The following is a 20,900-nucleotide window of genomic DNA, read 5'->3' as shown; positions in this document are numbered from 1 at the left end:
TTCACATCATTCATGTATGTCATGTATTCACATGCATGTCACATCCTTCAATAAAGCTAAATATAAAACAGTCTATGAAACAAAGACATCAGTTAAAATTGTTGGATGGCAATAGAAGGCTGAAGATCTCGCTTGCCTGACAAAATATCCACAACAGAATACTGTGGACATTTTCCGGCTACTTACAGCCCACGATTGCCGGGGCGAAGATGTTTACCGAATTAGTGTATTTGCTGAGACATTTTGCCCACTCTGAGCTCTTATGGAACCCATGAGCAAAGACCCTTCATCTGTGTGGGGCCTTTCTTCTGACTCCGAGATCACCTGATATTGGCGAGCCTGAGACTGTCTTAGACAATGATTTTCGGTCACTTCTGCTATATTCTGTCTGGTTACAGCCGAAAACATCGCGACAAAAACATCGCAGACGAAAACGTCGCGGAGAAAACAACGCAAGGCGAAAACGTCGTGCTACAAAACATCGTGGGAGAAAACATCGCAAAGAGAAAACATCGCAGTTCTAAAACATCGTGGTACAAAACATCGTCGTCGAAATTAAAGAGGTTCAAAAACTTCGCAGTTTAAAAGCATCGTCGTCGAAAATATCGTGGTAAAAAACAAAGTATCTACAAATCATCGCATGACGATAACATCGCAAACATGCTTTTCTCAGGCTTTAATAACTATAAATGGATATTCCCGTAATGATTTGTGAGCGCAAGATGTAATGAAGGATAATTTTTACTTTCATATTTTTTATTAATCGATAAATTTTTGCTGAGAAAATAAAAAGGAAACTTAAGCATAGAAAATAATGCAACTTATTTTTAAACCGACATAGTTAACTAACAAAGGCCATTAATAAATCATTCTTTTATAAAGTTTTTACTGGTAATTTTTCATGAAAAGTATAATCTATAAGTTGCATTTAATTTTCTATGCTTAAGTTTCCTTCTTACTTTTTCAGCGAAAGTTTCTTAGTTAATAAAAAAACTATGAAAGTAAAAATTATCCTTCTTTATATCTTGCGCTCACAAATCGTTATGGGAATATTCATTTACAATTATTAAAAACCTGAAAAAAGCATGTCTGCGATGTTATCGTCATGCGATGATTTGTAGATACTTTATTTTTTACCACGATATTTTCGACGACGATGTTTTTAAACTGCGAAGTTTTTGAACCGCTTTATTTTCGACGACGATATTTTGTACCGCGATGTTTTAGAACTGCGATGTTTTAGAACTGCGATGTTTTCTCTTTGCGATGTTTTCTCCCACGATGTTTTGCAGCACGACGTTTTCGCCTTGCGTTTTTTTCTCCGCGACGTTTTCGTCCGCGATGTTTTTGCCGCGATGTTATCGGCGGACACCATTCTGTCTTCGAACTTCTTGTATTTTTTCTTGTCATTAGAAATCAAAAAAATTATTTAAAGTATTTTTTTAAGTTTATTTTTTAAATACCACTTTCTTGGCGCTAACGCCACATAAAATTCGATTCAACTGCAAAATCATAAAATATTTAAAATCAGCATATCTGCAGAATTTCCATTAGATAGTCTCGGGCATTGGATGCAATTTATTTTTTTCCGTACAGTGTACACTGTTCCCTTTGAAATCGTTCAATTTGTTAGTAAAAAATTTGTAAAAGTTTTACAAAATATGAAATAGATATTGAAAAGAATTCGACATTCAAAATTCAGGCTTTCAGGTGCCCATGGTCAGGTGGAGGACTACGATATTCAAAATTTGAAGGCTCTAGGTTCAGTTGTTTTTTACAGTGCGAGAAACATGCATACATTCCCGCAGATTCTTCATTGCTTAATTTTTTAAAATATGATATAGGGCGATAATATTTGGTGGCAACAATTCGAAAAGTGATACGCCATTTACAGCGATTCAACCCAAAAGGCCGTTTCAAGATTAATATCCTACTAGGGAACAACGTCCTTTTTGGGCTTAAAAAATTAAGAAACAACAAAAATTCTATTTATATTACGTCCAAAGATTCATTTTTTTAACGTTTGATCTTAAATTCACTTAGTGCGAAATCGAGGTATTTGAAATTTTGTTATTCATGATTTAATTCAAGTCCCCTTTAAACATTTTAAACAATTTACATTCAAGTTACTCTAAAAAATTTTTCGAAATTGAACTTACTAAGTATGGTTTCACTCTTTTAAGATAATTCTACTAAAATTAATCTTAGGAGATAATATAATAAATATTCTTTAGTAAATAATTTTTTTAACGTTTAGTGTGTTACCTTTATTTATTTATTAAATATCATGTTCTTCGCACTTAAACCATAAAATTTAGTTCAAGAGCAATATTGCAAAACAATTTTTAAATGAGCATATCTTTAGAATTTCCGCTACACAGTCTCGCGCGCTGGAGATTAATTTTTTTCTTTTTTCTTTTCGTGTAGTGTTGCCATTGCTCGCTATGAAATCGTTGAGTTTGTAAATCAAAAACGAAATATGAAATAGATAATAAAACAAATTCCTAATTCCAAATTTGGGCTTCCATATGCCCATATTCGAAGGAGGATTGTGTTATTCGAAATTAGATGGTACCGTTGTTTTATCACAATGAGAGAAATAAACATACATTTATGCAGATTCTTCATTATTTAATTTTCTTAAATATAACACAGAGCGATAATATTTCGTGGCAACAGTTTGAAAAGTGAATCAACGCAGAAAGTGAATCGACGCAAAATTCCAAAACGAAATTAATAGCCCTTCTGAGCTTTCAGATTTTATATTACGCTCAAAGGAGCGTTTTTTTTTTTAAATTTTTTTATTTATTTATTAATGTTTTATGTGTTACCTTTATTTATTAAATATCATGTTCTTTGCACTTAGACGGTAAAATTCAGTTCAACGGTAATATCGCAAAATATCTAAAAAAGCGTATCTTTCGAATTTTCGATGCACAATCTCGCGCGCTAGAGAATTTTTTTTTTTTTTTTCACAATGTCACCATTGCTCGCTTTGAAATCACCGAGTTTGTTAATTAAAAATTCGTTAAAATTTTACAAGATATAAAATCGATAATAAAACAAATTCCTAATTTGGGCTTCCAGATGCCCATATTCGAATGGAGGACTACTTATTCAAAATGTGATGCCTCTAGGTACCGTTGTTTTTTTCACAATGCTAGAAACGTGCATACATTCATGCATATTCTTCATCAATTAATTTCTTTAAATACAATGCAGGGCTCTAAAATTTTGTGCCAACAATTTGAAAAGTAAAACGCCACAAAATACCAACACGAAATTAATAGCCCTTCCGGGCTAAGGCCCTTTGGGGTTAAAAAAATAAATGTTTGAGATTTTAATGTCGCTGCGAAGATTTTGTCAAAACTTTTTACGTTCTTCTTGAGCTTGCAGTTTAATAATCGGTTCTTAGATTCATTCCTGCTCACTTTTTTAAGTCTTTTTAATTTTATTATAAACACAGCTTTTATCGCACTGACGCAGCATAAATTTCAGCACTAAAATAATAATAATAAAAAAATTAAATGCTGCATATTTTTAGGGTCCTCTATAATGTTAAATGTTTCCGAACAATTTTTTTTTCCAGTCTTTTTTTATTTCACGATATCAGTGTTCAGTTTTCTTAATAAGATGGCTTACACAACGTTTTATTCTGCTCACAAATAAGTTACTTTCGATTCGATGTATTCTGATTGGTTAATTAATAACTTTCAAAAAATATTATTGGCTGAAGGCTTTTGTAATTTATCTGCGTCACAACTTCTGTAACAGTCATACGATGGCTCTTAATTTTCAACTGACGCAGTTTAGAGAAGTTTATTATAAGGAATTACTATTTTTAGGACAGGAAGGCAAAATATCCAAATTAAAACAGAATGATTAAAGAAAGTTTGGAAATTAAAGTTAGTATTTTCCTTAACATATTTTATCTTTATATATATTTGGTACATAAACTAAAATTTCTCTTATATGCTTTTAATATGCAACCTTCTCTTGAACCTCCTCTTTTCTCTCTCTTCATTACTGGATAACTGCGTACTTTTGCTTCTACCCTTGTTAAGTCATTAAGACTATTTAACTGTAAGATTACGTCATTTTTTCTCTTCTTGGCGCCTTGCATGGCGCAGATGTTCATTACAGCAACCCTGTAAACGCTTACTCAGTTTTTTTTTTATTGCTGTTGTTATTAGTAGTAAGTCATCGCTTGAAAGATGGCACGCATTTGATTAAAGTTGTCGAATAAAATATTTAGTACAGTCCACTTCTAGTTAATTTGAAATTGTTGTATAACAACGCACGCATCGCATGAACACTTTATGGCCCGCCGAGCCACAGGTAAAAGACATCGTTGCTAAAATTAACCTTTTAGAACATTTGGAATACTTTCGTTTGGTTGTATTACGGATAACTTCATATAGAGTGTTTGGAATGCTTTCGATTTCGTGTGGATTACGCAATTAAGATTGGATACTCTGTCATCGTTCATTTCCGGTGTTGCTGTCGAGAAATCTGCAATCACGGTAAGTGATAAATTATTTATTTGTTTATGATGAGTGAATTGAAAGCAATTAAAGCTAACAAAAAGAGTTTAAAATGCAGTATCAGAAAGTTTGAAAATAAGGTAAATTCTACAGTGGATGAAGCAGATATTTCCTTATTGGAGTTAAACGAATCAAAAATATTAGAATTTAAAAAGGAATTAAGTAACATTTTCGATTATTTATTTGCACATTGTGAAGAAAAGGACACTGACGAATTCATTAAGGAAAAAGAAAATGTAGTAGATAATCTCGATGAAATTCATTTGAAAATTAAAAGAAAAATTTCTGAGATCCGTTCTCAAAGGAATAGCTGCTCAAATGAAAACGGTTCGAGTAAAGACATAATTGTTTCGGATGTAAAATTGCCTAAATTGTCTCTTCCAATATTTAGTGGGAAAATCGAAGAATGGATTGAATTTGAGGATTTATTTTCCGCAGCTGTGCATAAAAATAGCAAATTAACTAATGCGCAAAAATTGCAATATTTAAGGAGTTCGTGTAAGGCAGACGCTTTAAATGTTATTCAGTCCATTCCAATTTCAGATTCGAATTATGACATAGCATGGAATCTGTTGGTTGATCGCTATTGCAACAAAAAAGATTTGATCAATTCTATCATAAAGAAATTAATTTCTATACCCCAAACGAGTGATTCTACTTCGTCGCTTTTAAAATTTATCGATAAGGTGCATGAATGTTTACGATCCTTGGAAGCATTGGAGCAAAAGGTGGAAGAATTTTCAGACACGTTAATTGTTTATTTATTAGTTGAAAAGTTGGATAGAAATACTCGGTGTTGGTGGGAAAGGTCACTCAAAAAAGACGAGATAGGAACGGTTAAACAACTGACATGTTTTTTGAAGGAACACGCTCGCACCCTATCACATTACAAACCTCCGCATGGGGAATCGAAACGTTCATTTAATACCAAAGCTCTTACATCACTTTCGAAAAATTCAAAAAATTGTCCTTATTGTAAAGCTGATCATTTATTGTTGAAATGTGCGCAATTCTTAAATCTAACAGTCAAGAAACGATTGGAATTTGTAAAGACAAAAAAACTATGTTTCGATTGCTTATCTTCGGTCCACACAATCAAGGACTGTAAAAGTTCTAATACATGCAGAAAATGTCAGAAATTTCACAATTCGCTCTTACATTTTGATCGAAATGAAGAAAATTTCGATAGAGCAAACGGCACATCGAATCAAATCACAAACAAGACTAATAAATTAAGCAGTAATCTTTCTCCAAATGCTGATACATTTACTCCAATGGCAAGCAGCCAAAAGGTTAGTGACACTAATGAAACCAACCACGCAAAGTCCATTAACGGTACTGCGTTGAATATTTCCAGTTCTTTTAATAAACAAGTTCTACTTTCAACTGCAATTATTTTCGTTAAGGGTAATGATGGAAAATTTATCTCGTTGAGAGCCTTGCTGGATTCCGGTTCTCAAAATAATTTCATTACTAAAGAAGGTGCTGAGTTATTGAATTTGAAGAAAAGAAAAATAAACGCTTCTATTTCAGGTATCAATGGTACAGTTATGGGTGTTAAGGAAAAAGCTATAGCAACCATCGCTAACGCTACTAGAGATTTTATTCGTACCTTACAATTTTTTGTTGTTCCAAAAATAACTCGCGTAACGCCTGCTAGATATATAAACATTCCTGATGTTAAGCAGTTGCAACTCATTGGTTTAGCTGATCCAGAGTTTTATAAACCTGGTCAAATACATGTTTTATTATCTAACGAAATATTTTTTGATTTACTGGGAACAAATAGAATAAATATGCAAGACCTGATTCTCCATCAGTCAGTTTTTGGATACATCGTTAGCGGGTCAGTACGCATGCCGCAGCAAGGCAGTGTTGATAATTTTTGTGGGTTTGTGGAAAATGGGGATAATTTATCTGACAACATGAGAAGGTTTTGGGAGATTGAAGGTATTAATGAAGCAAAAAATGTGAAAAGTCAGGAAGAGGAATTTTGTGAACAGCACTTTCTTCGTACACACGCGAGGCAAGATGATGGCAGATATGTAGTGGAAATGCCAATTAAGGAGGAAGGACTTAGCCTTTTAGGGGAATCGAGAGAAAACGCTAGCAAAAGACTGAATTATCTACTTAAACGCTTCACTCGCAATCCCGCAATGAAACACTTATACGAAGATTTCATTAAGGAATATAATGAATTAGGCCATTCCGAAGAAATTGATGAAGGGGATAGCTCTAGTTTCTCATATTATCTTCCTCACCATGGGGTTTTCAGGCCCGAGAAACCTAGCACTAAACTTAGGGTAGTGTTCGATGCCACTGCTCCTACGACTACTGGAATTTCGTTAAACGATATTCTGCTGAATGGAGGGTTAGTTCAAGACGAACTATTTGATATTATTTGCAGATTTCGAACGCATAAAATTGCCTTCACAGCAGACATTGTAAAAATGTATCGTCAGATTTTGATTAAAGAACATCAAAGAGATTTATTACGCATCTTATGGAAGAGTAGTGAAGAAGAACCAGTTAAGGTCTATAGACTGAAGACTATAACTTACGGTACTTCCAACGCACCATATCTAGCAACACGCACACTTAATCAATTAGCAGAAGACGAGAAAAACAATTTTTCGTTAGCAGCGCCAATAGTACAAAGGGATTTTTACGTCGATGACGTACTCACAGGAGCCCATACTATAATAGAGGCTAAAGAATTACAGTCGCAATTGATTAACCTATTATCACGTGGAGGAATGCGTCTGCACAGATGGTGTGCTAATCATCCTGATCTTTTGCAGTTTCCGGATGGACAAGAGGAATATTCTTTCAGTAATTTCGATGACGATCAGAGCATCAAAACTTTAGGATTATTATGGAATCCAAAGATAGATTGTTTTTCGTACAAATCAACAATCAAGAAACCAACTACTTACACAAAGAGAACAGTGTTGTCTGATATTGCTCGCATTTATGATCCATTAGGACTGCTTGGTCCAGGGATAACAAAAGCAAAAATCTTCATCCAAAGACTTTGGTTATTGAAGCTTGATTGGAACGATCCGCTACCCGAAAGGATAATTAAGGATTGGCAACTTTTTATTGATTCAATGCAAACTATCAACAATTTGAAAGTCAGTAGATATGTTTTACAGGATAGTTTTTCTGATATACAAATTCATGGATTTTCAGATGCATCAGAACACGCATACGGAGTAGCCATCTATTTACGCTGTAGAAGTGACAATAATTTATCTTCACATTTGCTTTGCAGCAAGTCCAGAGTAGCTCCACTAAAACCGCTGACAGTACCTCGAATGGAACTCTGCGCAGCTGTACTGCTAGCACAGCTTGTTGCAAAGGTGGTGCCTTTATTGAAATTGGACATCAGCAAAATATGTCTGTGGTGTGACTCAACCATAGTGTTAGCATGGCTTCAGAATCCTCCGCATGTACTAAAAACTTTTGTTGCTAATCGAGTGTTGCAGATCCAAGAGCTAACACATACATGCCAGTGGAATTATGTGCGTTCAGAGGAGAACCCGGCAGACCTTATTTCCCGAGGACTGAATTTTGACAAGCTGCATGATGCTGATCTGTGGTGGAAAGGTCCTCCATTCTTGAGTGAGGGTGTCATACCTAACAAGAACATTGACTTTGAACAATTAGAAAAAACAGAGACATTTTCTAATGAACTGAGAAAAAGAACTGACATTGCTTGTTTATGCACTTTGCCTTCAAAATTTATTGATAATGTCCTAGATATCACTAACAATTATTTAAAATTATTACGTATTGTTAGTTATATTTTCAGGTTCATTTGGAACTCTAGGTGTGCAAAACAGAAAGGAGCACAGAGAAGAACAGGAGGAGTAAGTTCAAAGGAGTTAAATGAGGCAGAATCCTTTTTAGTAAGAGAGGTTCAAAAATGTAGTTTTTATTCAGATTACAACTCCCTCGCACAAGGTAAACCCATTAATAATAAAAGTAATTTACTTTCTTTGAACCCTTTTTTGGATGCAAATAATGTAATGAGAGTAGGAGGCCGATTACAAGGGGCCAATGTAATGTTTTCACAAAAACATCAAATAATTTTGCCTGTTAAATGCAAACTAACTAAGCTGATTGCTGAGCATTATCATCAGAAATATTTACACGTAGGTTCGCAAGCATTATTGTGTTTTATGAGACAGAAATTTTGGCCATTACAAGGTAGGAATTTAACTAGAAAGATTACCCATGAATGTATAATTTGTAGTAAAAATAAACCAGTCACTATCGAACAAATTATGGGGTCATTACCTGCAGAACGCGTAAATCCAAGCTCACCCTTTAATCATGTCGGCACCGATTTTTGCGGTCCATTTTTTATTAGGTACAAGGGACAGAAGAAAGGAACTCTTCATAAGGTATATTTAGCTCTTTTCATTTGCCTTATAACAAAGGCAGTGCATCTCGAACTAGTGAGTGATCTCACCACTGACGCATTTATTGCCACCTTAAAGAGATTTATTGCTAGGCGCGGAAAATGCTCAATCATTTTCTCAGACAACGCAAAAAACTTCGTTGGCGCAAATGCCGAATTGCAAAGAATTAACAATTTAATTAGAAATCCTGACAAAAAATTAGCAGATTATTTAGGTGAAGAAGGAATAGTATGGAAGTTTATTCTACCACGGACACCTAATTTTGGTGGACTATGGGAATCTGGAATAAAATCCGTGAAATATCACTTAAAACGGATTGTAGGTAATGCAAGGTTGACTTTCGAGGAGTTATTAACTGTAGTAACTCAGATAGAGTCTGTTTTAAATTCTCGCCCTATTACTCCCTTATCTTCCGACGTAAATGATTTAGAGGCATTAACACCAGGCCATTTTCTCATTGGAAGACCCTTGAATGCTATAGTAGAACCCGAATTAATTGATATACCTGAAAACAGACTCTCAAGATGGAAACGAACTACCAGATTTGTCCAGTTCATATGGAATCGTTGGCATAGGGGCTATTTAAACACACTACAACAGCGTTCAAAATGGAAGGTAGAACAAACGAATATTAAAATAGGTATGCTAGTACTAGTTAAGGAGGATGAGCTTCCTGTTTGTAGATGGGTGTTAGGGCGCATTACAAGAATTTTTCCTGGAGTTGACGGTAAGGTTAGAGTAGTAGAAATACAGACAGCAAAGGGCATTATTAAGCGTGGAATTACAAAAATTGCAATTTTACCCCAAGAAGAAGTTTCCTAAGTTAGTTAAGTGTTAACTTATTATTATAAAACTTGTATTGTACATTGTATTGTGCACAAAATTTTGTATTGAAAATTGAATATTATTATATTGAATTAAGAGATGTTATTCGTATTGCATTATTGTATAAGGTAGTAATTGTACAATTTTGTAGGTTACTATGAGTATTATCGAACGAAATTATTGAAGTAACCCTTCAATGCCGGGGGGTATGTTAAGTCATTAAGATTATTTAACTGTAAGATTACGTCATTTTTTCTCTTCTTGGCGCCTTGCATGGCGCAGATGTTCATTACAGCAACCCTGTAAACGCTTACTCAGTTTTTTTTTTATTGCTGTTGTTATTAGTAGTAAGTCATCGCTTGAAAGATGGCACGCATTTGATTAAAGTTGTCGAATAAAATATTTAGTACAGTCCACTTCTAGTTAATTTGAAATTGTTGTATAACAACGCACGCATCGCATGAACAACCCTTGTCACCGCTAGCACGTAGTTTCGCTCACTTCCTCACAACAGTATGAAAAATGTAAATGTTTTTGAATAGGCGTTGCTGCAAAAGAATAGGCGCGTTTTTGAACAGGCGCGGCTACAAAAGTGAAATAAAGTTGAATATTTAATCTTACTCTACTGCCAAGTTTCCTCTTCATTGTGGATCTACATTCTACGCCATCAACATGACTACTTCTTTTTCATCACACTCACATACACACACACACACACAGACACCACACACATATATATACTATATATATATATATATATATATGTTGTAGTAATACATAAGTTAACGCCGCTTCACTTCAACACTTTCGTTTTCTTCAGAATTATGGTAACAGCGCTTATGACAATTGCATATTAAAAGAGTTATCTCTTTTAGTCTCCGAGTCTCCGAGTTTTTAATTAACATCTCTGATTTTAACTACTTTTTTTTTTTTTTTTTTTTTTTTAAGTGGATGTCGACTTTTTCCAGGACAGAAAAGATTTGAAGAAAGTTTGGTGATGATAGCTGTAGTAGTGACTGAGTTATTAGACGACAAACACACAGACTTTCTATATATAGATAAAAAAGCAGAACTTTTATAGATACTAAAATAATTAATAATTCTCTTAAGCATGCCTCAATATTTAGTGCATAAGATTTCTGAGGATTTTCTAAATTTATTTTATAAATTCAGTACATACTTTCTCGAACAGAAAAATGTATAAATCATATCAAGTTAACTAGTAAACCGTTGAGAAATCGAACAGATACTAGTTTTCAGGTGTTATCTAATTATCTATGTATAGTTATTTTAAGAAATAATTAATATATTTTTTACATTTAATCGGTGTTATTTATAATATTAAATTCGTTTAAACATTATAAATTACAGAATCTGCTTTTCTTGCAAAATGAATTGCATTTGTCATACATTTCTTTAATTAATTTGATTATAATTTTGTATTTTTAGGTGCTTTCCGTCCAAGAATAAACCGTCCTAATGGTTTCACCATCAAGATGACCTTCAAAATGCCTATAGTTACAAAGGACGAGATGGCCTTTCGGTTCCATCAGAACTGGCGGGAACAGAACCCTGAAGACTGCGCCGATGACAATGGGGCTGTTGATGATGGCCTCACTGACCTGAACTGGTTACAGAACCTCAACATCATGACAAAAATTGGGGCTCCCACTCCTGAAACTCCTCCAGCTAGTCCAGTGCCATCTCCTGACTCCTTCACCGCTTCAAAGACACCTTCTTGTTGCAGTGAGAGGAGCAACCTTGTCGCAAAAGCCAAAGCAAATCTCTGCAGCAAGCCTGTAGTGGAAGACGTGGATTACAAGTCAAACGGGAAGGTGAAGCCTCCGTATTCATATGCGACTCTCATCTGCATGGCCATGAAGGCCAACAAGAACAAAATGACCCTCTCCGCAATCTACAAATGGATTAAAGAGAACTTCATGTATTATAGAAACGCGGATCCTAGTTGGCAAGTGAGTACCTAGTTTTATATTTATTTCAATGTCCGCGAGCTTATTTTTCATGAATGATCAATAGAATTGCAAACTATCATTTGATTAAAATGATCTTTTTATTAATTTTCCTAATTCTTTTGAATCGTATTAAATCTTTTAAATACTTACGAAATAGATTTATTATAAATACTAAAATTAGCCTTAAATTTTAACAGAATAATAAACTTGACAGCATCACATTGATTTTTACAAAGCAACAGTTTCGTTTCTTATTATTTGAAACCTTTCTGAGCCTGATATATAAATTCTTAAATCATAAATTTTGCTTCCGCGAAAGAATTTAAAGTGGTCCAAGGATAAGACTTAAGGCCACTTCTGACTCTACCTAGAAGCAATATACTTATAAAGTAATATTACATTTTCTTTATAGAAAGCAGATTTAAATATTTTTACTCTTTTATCAAATTTAATGAAGTATTATAGTAAGTCAATGTACTTTTACTATCACGGAATTATTACATGCCCTTACTAACTAAGCACAACTTTAACAATGATGAGCATATGTTTGACACTTTCAGAAAGCTGCATTAATAAATGCTCAGAAAACGTAGAATAATTATTTTTTGAACGTTTTCATGAGAGTTCCGAGAATATTCAGAGTATGTTTCGCCAACGGCTTACCTAGGCATCAACGTTCATTACATTTTCTTTTATTGCTAGGTTTCAGAATACATGGAGTTTCATAACATTCTGTACTGAAAATTTCTCGAAAAATCGGATCCGTCACCTTCCTTCCATGTAACTTTCTTATTGTACAAGTCGCCTTCATCTCCAGCCTCCCATCCTTCTAATCTTTCTCCTTTCCCAGTACATGACCGAATATTTCATCGTCATCTTAAGATAATGGGACAGAAATCGAATTGGCTACATCCATCCAACCCGCATCTCCTCTTTACTAATGCTAAATTTATCCACACATATAAATCCAACATGTCGGCCATGGGCACTGAACGCGTTTTAAAACTAAGAGTCGCTTTTTCCCTCTACTAGCTATCTACATACATGATCAGAAAGCACATTTAACACCACCAATGACATAAGGTAATGTTTTCAAAAACTTTTCAAGCAAAAGATAGTGTAAATCTTTCTTCTTATAGTGCGAATCGTTTCTAGAAATTATGGCCACTAACTAAACAGTTTATACTTAACGCATAAAAAGAGAGAGGTAGTTTATCTTTAGGTTCTAGATCAGGGGCTGGCAACCATTTGTAGTAAGATGAAATATTTCAGAAATGAGGGAGTTCGGCGGGCACCTTAGTAATGATGAAATGTCTCTCCACGTTACACATTTTAGCATTCTCTGCAATTGAATTGCATAATGAAGATATAATTTTTTCTTTATAATAAATGAAATAAAATTGTTCTTGCTCCTCAATATTAAACTTTCTCCTCACATGATGTATCTTCTGCTTCTTATTTCTTCTTTCTGTGGGGGTACTTTGTTTAGAATTCGAAATACAAATTCCTGAAATGACAAGTTTACGTACGAACAAAGGTTACAGATGTAAAGCGTAGTACATCCTAATTGCGCAAAGTATACGAAGACAGTGAGAAAAGAAAATAGTTCACTAAATGCGGAATCAGTTGTTACTAGCCGTCGAAAATTGATTCATATAGTACCTGGATGTCGCTGATTCATATAGTACCTGGATGTCGCTAAGACTAAATTGTTATCAAATGTTTTAATTTTACTATTCGTACAGTTACTAAAATGACTAAGATAAAATATTATTATGAATTATTATAAAAGAATTATATGAATAATTATGAATTATTATAAAAGTATTTAGTAAAATTATTCATTGCAATTATGAGTGCTTGTTGTCCAAATATCTAAAGTTTAGAATTTAGATATTTAAAAGGCGGGCATTTGAAAATTGCTTCGCTGGCATCTTGGTTCCTGGAGACACCGCTTTCCCGAACCTTGTTTTGCAACTCCTTTCATGCATTGGTTGGACAGGCTTGTTACACTGTGATGAGGAAACATAACATAAATGTTTTCCACATTTAAATTTAGCCTATTATATATTATTTTTAATCTCATAGGCGTAATTTCAGATTAAATTTAGATCTTCAAAAATTCCGTTATTTTGGTATTGTCTGTTAATTGGGTGACGATTACGAGAGATTTTGCTGCACTATAAAATACATATAAATAAAATTATGGTGTAATTATGTGACATTATATTTCTCTTCTTTATCTTTTGCTCTTTCCATTTCCAGTAGTATTTCAGTGTGGCCTTTTATTTATAAGTTTTATTTGCTAAATGTATATTGTTTTTTGGTATTGAGGGCACTGAAGTTAGTTAAACGAAATAAAACCTCCTATGCATACTAAAATGCTATTGAATTATAATAAAATAAGAAATATAATGCCCTACTTTGAACAGAAATTAATTGCTTTGATTTTGTTGAATGCAGTCAAATGTCTAATTGAATAGTGTATTTGTTTTGCAATGAATACCTTACAAAATGATATTTATATTAAAAATATCTTAAACTAAATAAAGCAAGCAATTTCAGAAGAAATTTGGTAAAATCAGATAATTTCCGACATACAATAAAACATAAATATATTAAATGTAATCTAGTGTTTTGATGATTGTCTTTTTTTCAGCCAATAACAGAATTAGGTAAATGAAACCATTTTTACAGATTTAAAAAATATAGTATCGTATATTTTAGCACTGAAAAAGAAAATTAATGTAAAATAAATAAATAAAATAAATAAAAGAATTTAAGTACGAATTCTTCGATTCGAAAAATCCCAATAAGCTAATATACAGTATAGTATTTCTAAAATTCTTAATGTTACCTTTAAGAAAATTCAAAATGCTTTGTTTTTAAAATTTATAATTGTAATTTGAGTCTGGAAGAATATTAAGTATAGCTGGGATAAGGAAACTTTCCTTGCTATTCCTTCAGAAGCCAAGCCTGTATTATCTTAATATCTATTCAATAATCTCAAAGATTAATTTATAACGCTTGTTTAATACTTGTCAGTTGTCGAAGCAAGCCTATAACATCCCGATGTTATCCTGAAATACTTGTTTCATACCACTTTTATTTTGGTTGTGTTTGGATATAACCATGCTGTTCTTGCCGAAGATAGCTCGAACTTATTTAATGATACTTAACTTCAGTAAGTGGACTGTAATATTAACAGTAACAATTTTATTTTAACAAAAACAACATTATTGAATACTAGCACACGCATGTGCTTATAGTTACCTATGTAACGTAGCTAAGAGCGAGCAACCATATGCTCTTACATCAAGTCAGAAATCATTCATACTAATAAAGCAAAAACGAAATAACTTTAGGGTTACACTAAAGCCAAACTCTGCTTGGCGTAAAACAATGCTGCCAAGCAATACTCTTTCAGACACCGAACATCCCGCCCGGCGTTGAAATATTAATTTCAATACAATAAGTAAAATTCAAAAAAGTAATAAATGTTCATACAATACAAAATGAAACAATGTAAATTAATGCACAAATTATAATACAAGTAATTACACTGTGAAATAATATGATAGATTACAATTCAAACCTTCAAATAAACATAAAAATTCGTACATTATTTCTCAATTGGCAGTACAGCAATTTTAGTAACTGCTCGTTTATAAATACCATTTTTGGTTTTGACAGAGACAACTCGCACAAGGTTGTTCTTCCCATAAAACACATCTACAATTCTCCCTAACAACCATTTGCAGGTAGGAAGATTTTCTTCCTTAATCACTACCATATCTCCTATTTTAATATTTTGTTTAGCAATCATCCATTTATTTCTTTGAATCAAAGTGCTCAAGTAATTATTAGTCCAGTTCTTCCATATATTTTGTACCATTTTTGTAGTTTTTTGCCATAAACTAAGTCTGTTATTATCTACTTCTGTTAAATTGGGTTCAGTTATTGAATTGATCGGTCGACCTATAAGGAAATGACCAGGGGTCAAAACATTTAAATCATCAATATTAGAAGTTAACGGTGTAAGAGGGCGAGAATTTAAGATTCCCTCTACTTGAACTGTTACTGTCAAAAATTCTTCGTAGGTTAATACTGAATTTCCTACTGTTCGTTTAAAATGAAATTTAAAGGAGTTTACTCCTGCTTCAGATAGACCATTAAAATTTGGTGCTCTTGGGGGTATAAACTTCCATTGTATACCTTCCTCAGCTTGAAAATTAGCTAAAGTTCCATTCTGCTTTAGAAAAATACTCATTAATTTTTTTATTTCTGTATTTGCACTAACAAAGTTTTTTGCATTGTCACTAAATATTTTTTTGGTTTACCTCGTCGGGCAAAGAACCTCTTCAGACAAGCAATGAATGCTTCTGCGGTTAAGTCATTGACAATCTCTAGATGAATTGCTTTTGTCACCATACAAACAAAAATACAAACATATATCTTATGATAGTTACCCTTGCGTTGCCCTTTGTACTTTATCAAAAATGGGCCGCAGTAATCAATAGCACAACAATTAAATGTAAAGTTAATATTAATTCTCTCTTTAGGTAATTCTCCCATTAGTTGTTGAGAAATTATTGGTTTTGCCTTAAAGTAAATTATGCAGCTTTGGACTATCTTTCTAGCTATATTCCTGCCATTAATGGGCCAATAAATTTGTCTAATAGAATTTAATAGTGATTGTGGACCATTATGAAAATCCTTTTCATGAAAATAAATAAATATAAGTTCAGTTAACTTATTCTTGGCAGGCAAAATAATGGGATGTCTTTGACTATAACTTAAATTAGAATTCTTTATCCTACCACCTACCCTTAACAGACCTTTTTCATCTAAGAAGGGATGAAAATATTTTAACTTACTCCTTGATGTTATCTGTAGACCTTTCTGCAACAAAGAAATTTCTTCGGCAAAATACCTACCTTGGATATATTTAAGGAGTGTATTCCTTGACAGCTCCATTTCATCTATACTAATACTACCTGTTCGTTTCTCACTACGCCGCGTTGGCGATTCAATGAAACAATATTAGTAGCCATATTCTTCTCCGGCTAACGTGAGACCAAACTGTTCTTGCCGAAGATAGCTCGAACTTATTTAATGATACTTAACTTCAATAAGTGGACTGTAATATTAACAATAACAATTTTATTTTAACAAAAACAACATTATTGAATACTAGCACACGCATGTGCTTATAGTTACCTATGTAACGTAGCTAAGAGCGAGCAACCATATGCTCTTACATCAAGTCAGAAATCATTCATACTAATAAAGCAAAAACGAAATAACTTTAGGGTTACACTAAAGCCAAACTCTGCTTGGCGTAAAACAATGCTGCCAAGCTATACTCTTTCAGACACCGAACACATGCAATGAAATTTACAACCTGTAGATTGCACCAAATTTTGAACTAATAACATTAAAAAGAATTACGGTTGCTTTGTTAAATACTCTTAACCCATTAACTGCCAAATTTTTATTTCATCAATTTTTATTTTATTTCTGTTAGTTTACATCTAAATAATAACATGTTTTTCTCATAAATGCGTCAATTTTTTTTTCAGAAATTTTAAATTTAAGTCCGATCACCAAATGGGGATCATGGCTGATACTATCTACTTTTAATGCCAGCATTCAAAACAGTCTGCGTGTAATCCAGCATTACATTTTCCACATTGTTTTCTTGCATTTTTTTGCACACTGCACATTTTCTTTGTATACCATTTTCGGTCCGTTCAATATAATGATTACTAGATGTTCTGATAACAGTAGGAACACGATTAATTGATGCTTTAGTGAAAGAATTCCTTCCATCCTTTTTTGCATCTGAGAGTTCTGAAGATAAAGCAAGATATCCTCTAGCAACCATCCTCCTAAAATCTAGCAATGGAATTTTATCATTTGAAATACATTACAGTGCGTGGGCGTTAACCAGTGTTACGTCGATGGCATTAGTAAGCAAAGGAAAATACAATTTTGCCCCCTTATTCTGATTCTGTATTTTTGAACATTCCAATCCATCTTGTCTACTCCACCCATGTATTCGTTATATTCTGATATCAGTTTGGGTTATGGTACTTGAATATCTTTCTTCTCTGTTCTACTCCATCGCTTCACCTCTTATATTGGTTCGATAGTTTCATGATTAGACAGAAGCCTTACACAACTATTGTCATTCCACGTGACAGCTAAAATTTCATTACGGGAATCAAATCTGTAGTCATATGCCCGCGTTCATTTTTCCTTATCTCTTTGTTTGTTGCAATAGGGCATTTGTTCATTCTCTTGAATCGAACAGTTCCTGTTGCTCTAACATCAATGCCCTGCAAATTTTTGATCAGAGAAAATCCTGTGAAAAAAATGTCGAAGTAACCTTTATGAGCATTTGGCGTCTGAAGAATAGATATCATCTGAAGGACAACATATGTCCCAAGCCCACTGATGCTTTCATCATCTCCTAATATCTTTGATTTGCCTACATACACTTGAGTCTGATAACAATATCCAGTTTGTGAACAACAGATAGCCCATTGTTTGAACCCAAACCGCACTCGCTTACCACGTATAAATTGTTTGAGGTAGTGATGTCCATAGTAACGAACCATTTGTTCTTCAATGCTCAAACTTTCAGAAAACACCCAAAATTGTTGAAATTTGTCATTCAGCTTGTCAATCAATGGGCGAATCTTGAAGAGGTTATCACGTTCACCTAGTGGAATCCTTTCTAAATCGGAGTTGTCACTGATATGTAGGTACCGTTTAATTTACAGATACCTATTCCGACTCATGCATGCTCTAACACACAAAATGTTCATGTCTTCATCTTCACACCAATATTATTATTCTTGCGGAAGTGAATGATAGCCAGTGAAAAGAAGTATTCCAATAAGTTTTTACGCAGTTATTAGAAAGCTGAAATTTATGATTGTTTTTCTGTCTGGAATATATTACAGACTGCTGGACAATATACACCGATGTGACAAAAGTCATGGGATACCTCCTAATATTTTGTCGGTCCTCCTTTTGCCTGGCGAACTGCAGCAATTCGACGTGGCATGGACTCAACAAGTCGTTGGAAATCCCCTGCAGGAATATTGAGCCATGCTGCCTCTATAGACGTCCATAATTGTGAAAGTGTTGACGGTGCAGGGTTTGGGGCACGAACTGGCCTCTCGATCATGTCCCATAAATGTTCGATGGGATTCATGTCGGGCGATCTAGGTGGCCAGATCATCCGCTGAATGTTCTTCTAAAAAATCGCGAACAATTGTGGCCCGGTGACATGGCGCATTGTCATCCATAAAAATCCCATCGTTGTTTGAGTACGTGAAGTCCATGAATGGCTATAAGTGATCTCCAAGTAGCTGAAGGTATCCATTTCCAGTCAATGATCAGTTCAGTTGCACCAGAGGACCGAGTCCATGCCACGTAAAAACAGCTTAATTCTCGTCGTGCGGCCATAATCACGTCAAAGCCTCTTCACATGAATAACTTGAACACAAATGAAAGCCCTGCCAAAGCACTTCGCATTTATACATTTTCTACGCGTTACTACTGCCATCTGTATATTTGCATATTGCTATCCCATGACTTTTGTCATTTCAGTGTAGGTGACAGTTTCATTATCAAAAGGTATTTCAAAACACTCTACCGGGGATTTTCCCCTGAGTTTTCTAATGACATCATTTCGCCTTTTCTCTATAACGTCAGAATTTTCATATAGTTTCGAGTACTTAGGTTGCTTCTTTTTCCAATTGGAATACTTCTTTTCTCTTTTTAGCAAGTAGTAAGCCGGTACCTTTTGTTGCTTCATTTGCTGAAGATTCAGTTGCATTCACTAAAACATTTTCCTCAAATCCTTCCACACGGTGAATTTCAACACACCCGGGAACATCAAGTGGTTCTTCATTATCAATTACGTTGTCATCCATGTCCTCATTATCTGAAAGGTGGAATTTCAACAATATCAATGGGGCTATTATCGTCAAATGCAAAAAAATCATCAGAATTTACAATTTCTTTTAAAGAAAGATATCTTTTACTCGACATGACATAAACAAAATCAATAATTATATATTTGAAGTTATGATATTTATACACAGGCAAGTAATTAACTTGAGTTCATCCAAATGTGGGGGACAAATTCAACTCAAATTCTTAACTATATCTCATATGCAAGTTTATCTATCTTGTACCAAGACATCATATAATTTAAACGAAGTGCGAAATTATAATTTCATTTAACATGTCTAACTTGCTGTACTTTTAGATTCTGCATACTTTCTCACTTTTCTTTCTAACTGTCGGCTAAGTAGAAAGTCTATGATGTAATAAATGTAAATTGTCCAATGCCGCAGTCTATGCAATAAATGCTTTTCGTCTTTTTTTCCTACATTTCCAATTCCTAATATACTCAAAGTAAGTGTTTTGAAAGATGTATATCTTCTTGCAGGACGGGGTTTTTTCTTAAAGACATGTAATTCACAGAAGAAACTCTATGTCACATAAATACCGGCACATTCGTATACATACAGATACACTCAAATATTTATTTAAATGATAAAAATGGAGATTATGTATTTATAGCTGGCGAATAATGTGTATTCTCATGAAAAGTAGCATATACTGATTCACGTTTTATTTGATATGTTGTATAAATTTATTGAATAAATAAATACAAAAATTACGATAATAGATTCCGTTTAATATGAACACCGGTTATCTTTTATTTGAGATAAAAAATAAAGAAAAAATTTTAATTCAAATAAGCAACATAAACTTGGCCAAGTTAATGTTGCTTAATTTGGGACAGCATGCGCGCAGTATCGAACAAATCAGAAAAATGCCTCACTTCGATTTTTGAAGCCTACTACTCCCCCAACGAAACATTATTAGAGGTATTTAAATTACACTTATCACAAAATCACAAAATTAAAACAAAAAGTGCTACACTATAGAATTATTATAAGTATATATATATATATATATATATATATACAGTATATATTAGTATAGAATATGATAAACAAATAGTTGTTTTGAGTATTACTATAGAAAATATTAAATGTTTTGATACAGAATAGTGTAATAACGTATAAAAATATGAGTAAATC

The 20,900-nt window shown here is 33.6% G+C and overlaps 1 protein-coding gene across 1 annotated transcript in view; it reads left to right on the top strand.

Annotated features, from left to right (window-relative positions):
- LOC118183917 (uncharacterized) overlaps positions 1-20,900 on the top strand; it is a 220,358-nt gene that overhangs the window by 120,430 nt on the left and 79,028 nt on the right. Inside the window, exon 2 of the mRNA XM_035353530.2 lies at positions 11,246-11,769. Coding sequence (XP_035209421.1) covers positions 11,293-11,769 — 477 coding nt within the window. The 5' untranslated portion in view covers positions 11,246-11,292. The remainder of the gene's footprint in view (positions 1-11,245; positions 11,770-20,900) is intronic.

This window comes from Stegodyphus dumicola, chromosome 5 (assembly GCF_044657685.1).
Source record: "Stegodyphus dumicola isolate Sdum_Otavi_A_Nest chromosome 5, ASM4465768v1".
Taxonomy (NCBI): domain Eukaryota; kingdom Metazoa; phylum Arthropoda; class Arachnida; order Araneae; family Eresidae; genus Stegodyphus; species Stegodyphus dumicola.
This window is presented reverse-complemented; position numbering and strand designations above follow the sequence as displayed.